General features: G+C 49.7%; 2 protein-coding genes across 3 annotated transcripts; one reads left to right on the top strand and one right to left on the bottom strand.

The window, feature by feature from the left end:
• Positions 1–15: 15 nt before the first annotated feature.
• IFT46 (intraflagellar transport 46) lies at positions 16–4152 on the bottom strand. Of its 2 annotated transcripts, none has more exons than XM_079956150.1 (12): positions 3994–4152; positions 3828–3924; positions 3649–3725; positions 3355–3488; positions 2268–2342; positions 2092–2185; positions 1471–1599; positions 1244–1365; positions 1009–1075; positions 792–852; positions 527–612; positions 16–351 (listed from the first exon to the last, which is right to left on the bottom strand). In XM_079956150.1, exons 1-12 carry the CDS (start codon positions 4042–4044, stop codon positions 256–258), a joined length of 1089 nt encoding a protein of 362 aa, XP_079812276.1. In that variant the 5' UTR covers positions 4045–4152; the 3' UTR covers positions 16–255. The 2 variants fall into 2 exon arrangements, with proteins under 2 accessions (XP_079812276.1, XP_079812277.1); XM_079956151.1 differs by having other exon boundaries at positions 1244–1362.
• Positions 4153–4307: 155 nt separating this feature from the next.
• On the top strand, positions 4308–12192 carry ARCN1 (archain 1). Its single transcript, XM_079956147.1, has 10 exons — positions 4308–4459; positions 6188–6451; positions 6806–6985; positions 7089–7294; positions 7674–7835; positions 8315–8480; positions 9259–9406; positions 9588–9696; positions 9798–10002; positions 11094–12192. The coding sequence occupies exons 1-10, from the start codon at positions 4457–4459 to the stop codon at positions 11181–11183; spliced, it is 1533 nt and encodes a 510-aa protein (XP_079812273.1). The 5' UTR covers positions 4308–4456; the 3' UTR covers positions 11184–12192.
• Positions 12193–14601: the final 2409 nt, after the last annotated feature.

The following is a 14601-nucleotide window of genomic DNA, read 5'->3' as shown; positions in this document are numbered from 1 at the left end:
TCAAGGACAAAGTAGCACTATGAGCAAAACTTTAATAAGGCAAATTCTCACAGAAGCTGTACAAAGAAAGGTAGATGAGATGCTGGTGGCTTTCTTAGTGGTCAGGGGCCCTTGAGCCAGATCCTGACTGTGCTCCATTAGGTCCACTGGAAGCCTGAATAGCAGTTGCCCAAACAAGAAGGCCTCGGGCCCTGCAGCATCACAGGCTGGCACTTCTCTGGAACAGGTCCCACCTGGGGCGGGAAGGGAGACGTCTCAGGTAAAGCTCAGGATGTCTGTCTCGCCAGCCTGTGAGGGGGGATTGGAGGGAGGGCTTGCAACCTTCTTGCCCTCAGCCAGAGCCTTGAAATGCTGCAGGAGAGAGAAGGGGGCAGGGAGAACACCATCATTTTAGGCAGCTTGAGGGCAAGGCCGCTCCAGGTGAGGCTGGGGAAAAGACTCAGGGAGCAATCCATTCAGCAGTGCCCCCACATGAACATGGACACCAGACCAGAGCTGCTGCTCTTCAGATCCTTGTGTCTCCTACCTGTGAATTTTTGAATTCTGAGTAGAGGGAGAAAAGGGTGTGCAGGGACTGGATATGGCCCTTGTAGACAGGAATGTCCAGAATAGCTGAAGAGAAAAAATAATGGCTATTTAGTCTGATTCCAAAAAGCAAGGAGACACTTGCTGGGTGGTGCATAGCTGAGGGGCATTTTGAGAAGAGGCCAATTCCAACACCGACTGGAGCAGATCTCTACCCCTAAAAGGCTTGGCATAGGTGAGCACCACATCAGCAAAAGGGAACTCACCACATATCATGTCTGTGTATTCTCCCAGGCTGCAGTTAATATCTGCAGTGGGAAGGCTCACCTGAAAAACAGAGAGGGAAAGGTTAGCTCAGTACTCTCTTTCTCTGCATTGAATCTCTTTAGAGGCCCACAAGTTTCTCCCTCCTGCTGACAATCCCCCTCTCTTAGGCCAGGCCAAAACTAGAAGTTGGAGAGGGGGACAGTTGGCAGACACTACCTTTCCCAGCAGCTCTTCAAACTCAGGGGACCACTCCTGCATCAGCGTGTCTATATCAGGCATGGGCCTACAAGGAAGAAATACCAGAGAGCAGCTTGAAATGGCCATGGTTCCTCCACACAGAGGGTGCATTTGCAGAGTGGCTTTCTTCCTCCACCCCCAGCACAGAGCAAAGGTGGGGCTGAGTGCTGGCAGGCCTTGCCCTTGCCCTTATCCCTCCCTCGAAGAGGCCCACCTAGCATAGTGGACTGTAGCTGGGGGCTTGCAGCGATGCAGCTCACTGATGCTCTCAATCCAGCTCTCAATGGCTTTGGGATTCTTCTCAGCATTCTCCAGGCTCTTCACTTTAATCTGCTGCTGGAAACAAGAGACCAGAACATGCCCCAATGTGCCTCCTCAACAGAGCCAAGGGCTGCCTTGCATCCAAGAGGAGTTGCTTCACCCCCCCTCTCTGCCACTTACGGCCACATTGTGCTGCTTAGAGTTTTCCGTTAACCAGAGGGAGAGAACAGTGGGGTCGGACTGCTTGGTCGATGGCTCATCCAGCACCAGCAATCCAAGATTATCTGGCTTCCCATCAGGGCGTGGAACCTATGAGAAACAAGCCAGGGTGTCCTTTGCATGTGAGAGTTTCCATTATTCTATTCTTCATGTACACACCCAGGTACAAGACCGGTCAAGAGAGTTTCTGCTGGGAATGGTCAATCACTATAACAAACAAAATGTGGCCCTGCCTGCTGAGAAAGCCAAGGATCTGAAAGAAACCTTTGCTGCCCTGTCACACCAAAGGCCCCTCTAGTTCATCATTTTGTCCTCTCAGTGGCCAAGCAGATGCTCAGTGGGAAAGCCATAAGCATCACTTGAGCGCAACAAAAATTCTTCCCACTTATCTACAAGGATTCTGCAAAGCAGCTAACCTTTCAGCACTGTTGACTGTAGGTATGGAGGCAAAGCATTGACAGTGCTGCCCTGTTGCACCTCCATAGAGAGGCGACAGTTCTCTATGGACATTGCAGGGAAAGAGTCCTGTGTGGCAGTTCTCAGCTAGGTGCATGTAAAGGAGCGTCAGAATGAATGCAATACCTTTAAGAAGGCATCAATGTCCCCAACAGCTGGAATGAAGTCTGGAATGAAAGGTTTCAGCTTGTGCTCCAGGTCAATCATTTGTGAAGAATACCTGAGGAGAAGACACCTTGAGCAGAAGCCTGAAAAGAGACACGCCTGCCCACAATGCAGCCAAGATCCACATTACAACTCACCTCCGGATGTACTGGAAAAGCTCCTTGATCTCCAGGGAGACTGGCAGGTAGTCATAATCTGCTGAGTTGTATGCCCTGGGGAAAGAGTCAGTGATGAGGCTGGGCAGGAGGCAATGGAAATAGGATATGTTCAAAGGCAGGGTGAGGGAGAGTCTGACTCCAAGGAGAGACAAAGAAAAGCCAGCTTGCACTCTCACTCTCCTCCATCCACCCCACCACCCTTAAACAAGACTGCCACCCCCACGCGCCAAAGATATTTCCCCCATGAAGCAAATAGCACCTTTCAAAACACCGCATCGGGGAAGGTTTACATTCTTCCACACCTGCTGCAATCTCAGCAACTGCATTATTCTCACACTCCATTTTTTAAGTTGCACACAGAGACACATTTAATGTAGCACACAGTTTAATAGGGGTGGGGCTGCCAAAAACAGCAAACAGACTGACTGGTCTAGCTAAGCCACTATATTCATGGGACACGTGATCTGCTTGGACATTCAACCATCTTCTACCTGGCTGCTATATTACAGAACTGGTGGGCAATCGGTGGCCTTTCAGAGGATGCCGGACTCCAACTCCAATCAGCCCCAGCTGCCAGTGTGGTTAATGGTCAGGTGTAATGGGCGTTGTAGTTCAGCATCATCTGGAGGTCGAGAGGTTCCCCAACCCAATATTATGAACTGCTATCCTACCCAAATGACAGTATATGGGGACTTTGGAAGCCAGCAAAGCCTCACTTAAAAGGTGTGACTTCAGTGCTTGAAAGTTATCACACAGGAACCTTTTCAACTTTCCAACTGGCCTATGCAGGGAGTGTGTGGGTGAAAGAGACTGAAGGCCAAGGAAGGCTCCAGGACTTGTTTTTGCTCACTGGATCCTTGGAGGAGTTAGGCATCCCTTGCCCCACCAAAATCAATCGACTTAGAAAGCATCTTCCTGGGCAGTCTAGTCTTCAAGGCTGGCACACGCCATGCCAAATGGAAACTAGGGCACAACTGCATGTAAGCTTACTATCAAGTTGCAAATATGTTGGCGGCCAAGCACATGCCCTTCCTAGCCAACTTCCCCCTCCCCACATGGCAAATACCCCTCCAGAGGAGCGCCGTGCTCTTCATCGTCGTCGTCGTCATCAGAGTCCGTCTCTGAAGAGTCGTCATCCTCATCTTCTACCTCGTTCCCACTGAAACGAGGCTGGGAGGCCAGTTGGGAGGCCTTCTTCTCCTGGGGGAGAGGGGGAAAGCGAAGGAGTGGGAGCCAACTCGGCCCTCAAGCGGCCCCATCAGCCCCACCACGGCCCCAGTCCACTGCTCCCTTGGCCCTCCAGGCAGGAAACAGGAGGAAGGGGACGGGAGGGGGTAGGAGGCTGCTGCTCAGCGGGTACCTTGAGTATCTCCTCATCGTCCTCCTCGCTGCTATTTTCGGCCAGGCTCTTGTGCTGGGAGCGGACGCGGCGAGGGCCTGAGACGGTGGCAGGAGAGAAGGACCGAGTCAGAGGCGGAGGGGGCGACCCCCGACCCCCCAGACCGTGTGCGCTGCCCCTGTTGTCCCAGCCCCCCATACCTGGCTGCGGAGGGCTGGGCGCGTAGATGCTGGCCACGTCCTCCGTCTCGTTGACGTCCAGGCTCTCATCGTAAGGCTGGTTCTCCACGATCCGCGTCTACGAGAAACAGGACGTGAGCCGGACCCCCTTGAGCACCCAGCCCGCGAAAGGCTCGCCCTCCCTCACCTGTAGGCCGGCCTCAGGCGGCGCTGCGGGAGGCGGCGGCGCACCCGCCATATCGCCAAGTAGGACCAAGTCTTCCCCGCGAGCGAGCGAGCGAGGCCTAGGCGGCCCCGTCTCCAGGGAAACGGGAGACGAGGCCCTCGCGAGAACTCGCCTTCCTCCCGCTAGAGTGGCCAAGGAGCGAGCGAGGGGATGCAGCGGCCCCTACCGGTAGGGAGGGCGGCGGCGGCGCTGCCACCGGCGAATGGGCTCGGGTGGGCGGGGCCTGGCGGACACCCGTTGGGGCGAGGGGCGTGGCGGCGTGCCCTCTGCGTGCGTGACGCCGCCGCTTCCGCCTGGGAGACGTGGCTCGGGGCCGCCATCTTGTGTGGCAGGCAGAAGGAGCGGAGAGGTGCTCGGCCCGGAGGGGAGAGGAGGAAACGGAGACGCCGCTGCCGCTGCTGCCATCTTCGCCGTCACCTTCGCCATGGTGAGTATCCGGCCGGGGCCTCCCGCTGCCCTCCGCGGTCAGCGGCTGCTACTGGGGGAGGAGGGGGGTGTCGGCAGGCCCTGCTCGATCCCGTTGGCCTCCATGGGGCTCCTCCTTCTCCGGCCTCCCTTGTGAGCAGCGGGCAGTCGGCTCTGGGTGCTCCTCGGTCGCCCGTTGCCGGCTGCCTGGCCGCCTCCCAAGACACCGCGGGCGAAGCGCTGCTTCCCGGGGCGAGGGGGGCGTCTTTCCGAGGCCGAAGGTGGAGGAGGGCCTGTGGAAGCCCCTCCGGAGCCTGCCTGCTTTTCAAGGGCCTCCGCCTCCGCCTGCGCCACCCAAACACCTCCCTCCGTGAGCCGGTGGCTGCCGGTGGAAGGTAACGTGTCACAAGAGGCAGCCTTGAGTCTGTCGCGATGATACTACTTCCAAGCTGGGACTGAGAAAGGCGTCCTGCAACTGGTAGGCACAGAAATCTTGCAATTGCACTTTTCACTTGCTCCACAAAAAAACCACCAGGTTTTCCTCTGGTAGGGAAACTAGACTGGGGGAGAGAGGAGGGTAAACATAGCCACCAGTGAGTTTGCTGGTGTCAAAATGTTTCACGGTTTGCAAAAGCCTGTGTCAAACGCCAGGAGTTGCGGAGTATTTGTGGAAGCCGTTAGCTTGGCCAAGGATGAAGCAGCAGGGTTCTTTTTTTGTGCAAATCATGTTGCAAAACTAGTTTAGAGCAAAAGGTTGGGCAAGTTGAGTTTTGGATTGGATAATATAGAAAATCTCTCCATTTATGTCAAGTATATGGATTATTGTATTGCTATATATATATATATTTATATATAATTGCAGATTATTTGGGCATGAATCACAAATCGTGGCAATTTCAGATTTTTTAACTTTATGCCATGGTTTTCACAGGCCAGCTGATTTGGATCTCCTTAAGACAAACCTTTGACTTTTGAGATGTTATAATTCAGCACAATGGTGGCTCTTCACACAACAGCTTTCTGAGGTTGATTAGGCTGAGTGACATTGGTCTGAGCAAGGCTACCTCGTGGCAGTGAATTAAACGTGGCTCTTCAGCAGCAAAGTTCAGGCAGAGGCCTCCTTGAGTTATAGGAAGAAGATGACAGGCTTTGTGTGAACCTTTGCCCCTTGCTCATAAGGCAGGAAAGGAAGGAAAATGCTAATGATGGCTATTAGGCACAGTTCCTGTATATTACCTCCACCTGCTTACCAGTTGTCAGTAGGGCTGGGTGATACCTAGTTTTCAACATCGTGGTGTTTCACCAGCTAAACATCACAATATACCGATATATCATGTCTGAAATAAGGATGGAACTACTGTGTAGCAGCATATGCTGGCTTCACAGTTTTCCCCGCATCATGATTTTTGCCGGCGAGAGCTGAGCTGGCTGAGTTAACGGGGACTGCAGAAATCGAGAGTAGCTTTGGGTGACTTCACGGTTTTTCCCACATTGTGATTTTTGCAAAGTACACACACACACACACACACACCATGATTCGTGATATATTGCCAGGTCAAAAATTATGAAAGCAACATCACGATGTGGACTTCAAACCGGTGTTGGATGATATATTGATATACCACCCAGCCCTAATCATAAGGCCCTGTTCCAGGCTTCACATAGGTATCTGGCTGACCACTGATTCAACTGAAAGGCTCTTATTTTTTCTATGTAGTTATGAGGCTGACAAAAGCTCTTGTCCCCACAGGTGCTCTTGGCAGCTGCCGTCTGTACGAAAGCCGGAAAGGCGATCGTCTCACGCCAGTTTGTAGAGATGACACGGACCCGCATTGAGGGGCTGCTGGCAGCCTTCCCCAAGCTCATGAACACAGGGAAGCAGCACACATTCGTAGAGACAGAGAGTGTCCGCTACGTCTACCAGCCCATGGAGAAACTCTACATGGTCCTGATCACCACAAAAAACAGCAACATCCTGGAGGACCTTGAAACTCTCCGGCTTTTCTCTAGAGTGGTGAGGATCTTGCTTCAAGCTGCCTGGCTTGCAAAATACCCAGGGGGGAGGGAGGGTTTGCACATGGAGCAGCTGTCCTATGGAGCTTGCTTTTTGCTTGGGTTGCATTGCTGTGTTTACTTATTTGATACTGGAATTGGAAAGTGAAGAGCTGATCCACCTGATCACATTAGGATAAGTGTGGGGTGCTAGCTGGGAGAATGTTTGCCCTTGAAACAGGCTCCTGGACCAATGAGGTTCAGCTAAAGGTGTAGAGGCTTTGGGGACTTTGCAAGTCTAGGAAGATGTGTGGAGTGGGTTTTGGCCATGGTTGCCTTGCCTCATTAGAATGCCATTTTCCCCGACTCCCTCCAGATCCCAGAATACTGCCGAGCCCTGGAGGAGAATGAGATCTCTGAGCACTGCTTTGATCTGATATTTGCCTTTGATGAGATTGTTGCCCTTGGCTACCGGGAAAACGTCAACCTGGCCCAGATCCGCACTTTTACTGAGATGGACTCTCATGAGGAGAAAGTCTTCAGAGCTGTCCGTGAGGTAGGCCAAAAGCTTTCTGTGGCCTCCAGGCCCAGTACTCTGGTGCATTTGGTCCAGGCCATCAATTCCTTTCTTGTCCTCTTCTTCTCATTTGTATATGTAGACTCAGGAGCGGGAGGCCAAAGCAGAGATGCGTCGGAAAGCCAAGGAACTGCAGCAAGCTCGAAGGGATGCTGAGCGCCGGGGCACCAAAGCACCAGGGTTTGGTGGTTTTGGAAGCTCTGCCATGTCAGGAGGCAGCACAGCTGCCATGATTACCGAAACCATCATTGAGACGGAGCGACCAAAAGTGACTCCAGCACCTACCAGGTATAAAGGTTGGGCAAGAAGCAGGTGAGGGCTTGTGGACCTCTTGTTGCTATGAGTGGCCACCTTCAGAAGTGGGAGAGTTCTGGGTCTTTTTGAGACTGTTGATGGTGCTCCAATCTGGATCCTCTGGGTTTCTTCAACTGTTCTTGTGGAGGGCTGCTTTGGTGTCTCCCAAGTAGCTGAATGACATGTTTGCTCTCTGGTGGCCATACTGTACATACGATCCGTGTGTGTTTCCTTCCTGAGAGGGCAACTTTAGAGCATGAGGATAAGGGGAAGGCTGTAGCAGCACTGCCACTATGAATCTCAGACACTCTCTGGGTTCTTTCTATGGAGAAAGGATGTCTCAAAAACTTCTGCACTGCTTTTTGTTTCTTAGGCCATCTGGTTCAAACAAGGCACTCAAGCTTGGCGCAAAAGGGAAGGAAGTGGACAATTTTGTGGACAAGCTAAATTCTGAAGGAGAAAACATTGTCACTTTGGTTGGCAAGCGATCCTCAGAAGCAGCCACTGTTCTAGCTCCACCCATCAACATGGAGAGGTAGGTTTTTGTGTTCTGCAGTGGGAGAAGACAGTGAAACTGTGGCTGGGATTCAGAGTGGTTTCCTAGACCACCTGGTATCATCAACTTTAACCTTCCTTTTGGGGGGTGGCTTTCTTGGGAGTTGACAGAATTTTGGGCAGGTGCCCAGAGTGTGTCCCAATGAGGAGTGAGAGATATCTCTTTGAGGTATAAGTCCTGCACATAACACGGCGTGGGGGGGGGGTTGATCCAGTCACTACCCTGAGCCACAGGGATTGGAGGGAAGGATGTTGGGGTTGGAGAGGGGAACAGGTTAAAGGATGGGAAATGCAAGCAGCTCATCTAGTCTAGCAAAGCCTGGGGAGATTCGCTCTTGGAAGGAGGGCCATTCCAGTGGGAGCGAAACCTCCACATCCTGTTTGGGCCCACCTACTTTTGCCAAAGGAAAGGCAGTGCAGAGCTATGCATGGGGGTGATTCAGGCTTTCTCTTCTCTAGTGTGCACATGAAAATAGAGGAGAAGATCTCGCTCACCTGCGGCCGGGATGGAGGGCTGCAGAACATGGAGCTCCACGGCATGATCATGCTGCGGATCCTGGATGAAAAGTTTTCCCGGATTCGCATCCACGTTGAGAATGAGGACAAGAAAGGGGTGCAGCTCCAGGTATGGCTGGCCTTGCTGCTCCTACTACCACCCTTGCAGGTGGAAAGGTGCTGTCCGTGATACAAGTTGTGGGGTTTAATTGAGCTCCATGGGTGGGGTGGAGGGCATCCTTATTTAGAGCTCTGCTGCACTTGATTCTGATGTTAGCAGTACTCCAAGGTCTGTCTTTGAGGGGAGAATTTGATGGCAGGTATAAAGCCAGTAGGAGCTAAAGAGCATTAGGTTTGGAATAGGGCTGAAGATTTAAGTCAAAAACATGTGTGATGGGTTAAACAGGGCAGGGGTAGAACAAGACACTGAGAGTGCAAGAGCAAATTTCTGAAAACATAGAAACCAACAATTAAAAAATCTTGAGTAATGGTAGTATTAGAGACTGGCTAGGAAGGTGGCTAAGCCTTTGGTTGACAAGGGAGTCAAATGTGTGCTGAAGAGAAGGGAGTTACCAAAGAAGCTGAATTAATTCTATGTACCAGTCTTCACAGTGGAAGATATTGGGCAAATCTCTGTGCCTGAACTATCTTTCACAGGATGGGAGTCTGAGGAACTGAGGTAAACAATGGTGACAATACAGAAAAAAATTGTATATTCTTATGGTAGGCTTTGGCTACGAATGATTCACCAGGAGCTTCCCAGCCTGTCTATGCTGTGCATGGGCAATGCTTTCTAGATTTGAGTGGCAGGCTATTGTGCTAATCTAGTAAAAGTCTTCCAGAATTTGGAGCATGGCACGGTTAATTTTTGGATCTACAGATTAATCTTACCAGTTTTTTCTTTTCAGACTCACCCCAATGTTGACAAGAAGCTTTTTACGACAGAGTCCTTGATTGGCCTGAAGAACCCAGAGAAGTCTTTCCCCATAAATAGTGATGTGGGAGTCCTGAAGTGGCGGCTGCAGACCACAGAGGAGTCATTCATTCCACTGACAAGTAAGTGTGAGCACATCTGGTTGGGCGTTGAGGAGGGGCTGGTGGACATAACACTCCCATTAGCCTAGAACCAGGCACAGCTCCCTTGGTTCAGTAGACATTCCTCCTGTCCCTGTTCAGGAGAGCCCATTGCTGCTGGCAGAAGGTCATGTGATGAGCAGGGGTGCTTTTTGTGTCTTAGTTAACTGCTGGCCATCAGAGAGCGGGAGTGGCTGTGATGTCAACATTGAGTATGAGCTGCAAGAGGAGAACCTGGAGTTAAATGACGTGGTGATCGCCATCCCTTTGCCGTGAGTACCCATTGCACCTCCTGATCCCCAATTCACCCACCAGCTGCAAGGTCAGCCTTGATGCAAGGGAGTTGAGTGGTCACTCGCTGCTGCTTCTGTAGGTCCAACGTGGGTGCTCCTGTGATTGGGGAGATTGATGGCGAGTATCGCCACGACAGCCGGAGAAACATCCTTGAGTGGTGCCTGCCTGTGATCGATGCCAAAAACAAGAGTGGCAGCCTGGAGTTCAGCATCAACGGGCAGCCAAATGACTTCTTTCCTGTGCACGTCTCGTTCGTCTCCAAGAAGAACTACTGCAACATCCAGGTGAGTCTGGGAAGTGCCTCGAGTGGAGGCTGTGTTCGCTGCCCGCTTCTATTTTGGAAAATACCCTGGCTTTCCATATGGCCCACAATTATGCTCTCCATCTGGCAAGTGTGATGAGCAATCGGCTTTCCTTTCCAACGTTGAAAATGCAGAGGTGGGAAAAGGATCCTCCTGGCAGTGGTATAGCTCCCAAGGGGGCAGGGGGCTGCCTGGCAATTGTGTGCTAAGGCACCCAGAACAGCTGGCAAGCCACACCCTTCCCCCACAAACACTGTCTAGGGCAGGAACGTGGGTGGGGATGCATAAGCTTTTTAACTGGAAGTGAATACAGGTCTTCTGCATGCAATGGGGGGGGGCTCCCCTTGAGGTGTATCCTATTTGGCACCATGACTTTGTGTGTAAAGGACACATTGGTGTAGATTGTCCTTGTTCCTTTATAGGCTAATAATGTTTCCTCAAAGTGTCTCCTTCACTTTGGGAGGTGAAGTGTGCAAGGGAGAGGCACAGGTCAGCATACCTTGAGAGTTGTTTTGGTCTCATAGCATGTGCAGTGGTACCTTGGTTCTCAAACTTAATCCATTTCTGAAGTCCGTTCCAAAACCAAAGCATTCCAAAACCAAGGCACACTTTCCCATAGAAAGTAATGCAAAATGGATTAATCCATTCCAGACTTTTAAAAACAACCCCTAAAGCAGCAATTTAACATGAATTTTACTATCAAATGAGATCATTGATCTATAAAATGAAAGCAATAAACAGTGTACTGCAATCACACAATCAGTCAAACTGTAGCTGAACTGGGTTCCACACATTCACACACAAAAAGAGCCACAAAAACGTAGCAAAAACAGACAGACCTCAGCGTAACAACAAGGAAGTGTGGCACTCAATTCAGAAGCGTAATGCTCAAAACGGAGCAAGTTCGCCTTTTGAAAAAAGTTCGCAAACCAGTACACTTATTTCCAGGTTTGCAGTGTTTGGGTTCCAAGTTGTTTGAGAACCAAGGTACCGCTGTACCACAAGAGCAATTTGATCCAAGACCAGTAGTAGGCTATTTCATCTTGACTGACCATATGGCTTCCTCTCTGCAGGTTACCAAAGTGACCCAGGTAGATGGGAACAGTCCTGTGAGATTCTCCACAGAGACCACCTTCCTCGTGGACAAGTATGAGATCCTGTAACTGTTGCTGCAGGGAAGCAGCAAGCAAGACTTTGAGGCTGTGGTCTCTTGGGAGAGGGATGCAACCCTTTCTGTGTCAGGGGACACTGACATGTTTGCTCGCCCACCAACATTTCCAAGGTCACAGCCAGTCAGGCAGGGAGAGGCTGCTTGCTTCTCTGGTTCAGCCAGCCTCCCTACTCGTTAGGCACACTCCTCCTCCTCCTCCTCCTCTTCCTGTGCTTTAATTCACAGTAACTTTCCCCTTCCCTGTCCCCAAGGTGTCCCTTTTCGTTACCGATTCCTTACTCTGATGGGAGGTGAATGGCTCTTAATCCCAGCATTGGTCAAGGGAGACCAGCCTGGACATCCAGCAACCTCTAACCTGGCAGGAAGCAGAGGTCAGTCCCTGGCACCCCTTTCCCTGCACCAGGTGTTGGGTGAGGGAACCTCTGGCCCCACTGCTCCTGACTGTCCACTTCCTGGACTGTTCTCTGAAGACACTTCACTCTCTTGAAGCTGCTGCTGCCTGTCCAAAGGAGGAAGAAGAAGCAACTGTCTCTGACCCTCCCTGCTTGGGAATCCCTTGAACTGCCCATTGATTGGGGCAGGCGGAGGCGGTGGCAGGCACTGGCTTCCCAAGTGGCTATGGGCATGTGCCAGTTTGTGCCCACCTGTTAAGAGAAGTCACCAGCTTCTCCCACGCTGCCTCATTGCTGATGTGACCCTTTCCAAAATGCCCCCGGGGGTGGGTGGTCTAGGCCTGTACTGTAGGAGTAGCTACGAATCTTACTGATCCAGCTGTGTTCAAGAGTTGTCTTGTCTGATTTTTAAAATGGAGTCAAGTTTAGTTCCACCAAAGGAGGCTTTTTTTCTTTCTTTCTTAAATTACATTGAGGAGGGTGGGGGAAGAGTGATATTTAAATAAGATTTTGTAACCCTGTAACATAAAGAGCTAGGGCCTATAACACATTCCAGTGTACACAAAAGAATCCCTGCCCCTGAATCCAATAAAGACTATTCTAAAATGAGATGCGTGAAGCTATGTAGCTGCCTGGAATGGGACGGGGGTTGATCTTAGAGCTAATATTGTAAGTGGGGAACTAAACGCAGAGCATTTGAAGCAGCTGTTTCTGGGTTCCTGTTGACAGCTCAGTTTGGAGAACAAGGAATCGGCTCAAGGTTTGAGTGGCGATGCTGGACACATGTGTATCTATAAGATATATGGACTCTCTGCCTACCTCTGCTACAGTTGTGAAGCTTGCTCTGTATGGCCATGCACTGACAAACAGCAAGGCTGGGAGCTACCAGCCTCCAAGGCCAAAGTGACTTCCTTGCCCTTCCGCAGAAACACAGAATGTGGGGTGGAGGGTCCTTGTTGCAAAATATCAGTCTCTGGTAAAATCTAGAAAAGAAAAGAGAAAAGTTTGCATATGTAAATACAAACAAGGGAGTACTCTCTTAAGACTGCAGAGGCATCTGAGGCTGTCTCTGATTTCCATCATGGACCAAACTGCAGAGCCCAGGCACTATGATAACAGATAATGGGGCTGCTAACCAGTGTTAGTCATACTCTTGAGTAGTCCCGTTAAAATAAATGGGTCTTCTCTGAATACAATTCAGTTGAATAGCACGCAGAAATCAAAAGGTGCTGGGTACTTGTAACATATAATGGAACTTCATTTGCACAGATTCCAGGTTCAGTGAACAGACCAATCTGGGGCTCTTGTGCACCCCTTTGCTACTGAGAGCAGTCAAACTCCATGGTAGAGGCAAAACTGGATAGGGCACCATGCCACACTAACCAAAGAATGAAGAAATACAATGAATAAGGAAGTACCTTTCAGAAGGGTAAGATGTGCTTGCAACTTGCCTTATGCCTATTAAGTGGCTAATAATTATTAAGTGAAAAATAATTTTAGAAAGCTGATGAAGATTCCGAAAGGAGTTCACAGCTGATCTGAAAAAGTTCCAAATGTATTTTGCTGTCTTTGAATTCTTCCTCACCCGGTGGAAGGATAAATGAGCACTGCCCTGACTGCTACCAAATTATAATAGTAGTAACTGGGATTTGTCCTCTGATAAAATGGCTAGTCTAGTCTCCCTTTTAAAGTTCTATTTAAATAGAAATGGAATATTACTCGCTAATGGTATGTTAACGGGAGGTTAAGGGGGGCTCTTCAGGAGACAACTGACCCCAAGATGCATTGCTGTTTCCTATAATAAGAAGCTTGGGATATTCATTTACAGTTCTCTGGAATAAGGTTCTGGGTGCAAACTTAATAGCATCGAGCTGCTTGACTGTAATTAACTTGCGGAGTCCTTGAGCCCCTTGGTCTGCTTGCAAACCTTTCAAGTCTGTTGGTCACAGGTGAGAGATATTGCCCTGAAAGAGCCTGTGTAGAACTGCAATCTATCTAGCCATGGGTTATGAAACTGCCATCCACTCTCACCCCAATTTCTGGTTACAAGGGTGGCACCCAAATATAAATACGTAATAAGGTAAAGCTTTATCTTTCTGCATTCTGAAATTGTAAACAATACATTTTATGGATACAGCAGACAGAAATTCTCAACTGTGTATGTGTAAAGTGTTTCAGGAAGCTGCACCTGCAGAATTGTAGATTACACATTTGAATATAAGCATTAGCTGTGGAGGTATTCTGACAACTCCACATTTTGGGAAGAATTTGCTTATCTAGGGGGTTGTGTCCAGCAATACTCCTATTCAGAGTAAACCCACTAAAAATAATAGATATGAATAACTTAATTTCAGTGGGTTTAATTGGATATAATTTAGCGCTCAACCACACTTTTGTTTGTACCAGTTTCTAGCATTTTGTAGCAAACAATAATAACAGGTTTGAGAGAGAGATTTTTTTGTCCCGCTGCTCCTCCAGGAAAACCCACTGTTTACCAAAGAATTGGAACAAAAGGAAATTAATAGAAAACCCAAATACAATTTTGTCCCTCTTATGAACCAGTCCAAAAATAGCTCCTGAACAAGAATTTGCATTTATTGGCTAACAACCCAAAGGCTCTCAAACTATGGTAGCTTTACTCATTTATTGTAATTTCTCCTCCTTTCACACTTCTGTGTTATTCTCTCATTCCAAACTGCCACTTTCTTCTCTTCTTTTACATTCACTTCATGTTTAGTATTCTTTAAAAAATCATGTATCTACAGTAGTTTCCTTCCCACCCCCCACCCACCCCGCCCCCAGTATGGGGGCCCACTAGTCTCTCCCAGGTGTCTCCTCCACTGTGACTTCCCATATGTTGTTGTAATACATCATCCCTAGCCATTGGTTGTGCTGGTTTGGGCTGGTAGGAATTGGGAGTCCAACAACATGGGGAAGGCCAGGGGTTCACCACACCTGGTTTATCTCCTGCTAGCTGGGTTGCCTGAGCATCCCTACAGCTTCTTGACAGGTCAGTGT

The sequence above is a fragment of the Podarcis cretensis genome (assembly GCF_951804945.1).
Source record: "Podarcis cretensis genome assembly, chromosome: 15".
In the NCBI taxonomy this organism is placed as follows: Eukaryota; Metazoa; Chordata; class Lepidosauria; order Squamata; family Lacertidae; genus Podarcis; species Podarcis cretensis.
Note: the sequence above shows the minus strand (reverse complement) of the source record. Positions and strands in the feature narration are given on the sequence as shown.

Excerpts from the sequence above, each read along its gene's own strand:
- IFT46 (XM_079956150.1), bottom strand. The coding sequence starts at position 4,044 with ATGGCGGGTGCGCCGCCGCCTCCCGCAGCGCCGCCTGAGGCCGGCCTA. Across the intron at positions 1,366-1,470 it reads CTAAGCAGCACAATGTGGCC|CAGCAGATTAAAGTGAAGAG; the intron begins GTAAGTGGCAGA and ends TCTTGTTTCCAG. Across the intron at positions 613-791 it reads ATACACAGACATGATATGTG|CTATTCTGGACATTCCTGTC; the intron begins GTGAGTTCCCTT and ends TTTTCTCTTCAG.
- ARCN1 (XM_079956147.1), top strand. Across the intron at positions 7,836-8,314 it reads CCACCCATCAACATGGAGAG|TGTGCACATGAAAATAGAGG; the intron begins GTAGGTTTTTGT and ends TCTCTTCTCTAG. Across the intron at positions 9,697-9,797 it reads GTGATCGCCATCCCTTTGCC|GTCCAACGTGGGTGCTCCTG; the intron begins GTGAGTACCCAT and ends CTGCTTCTGTAG.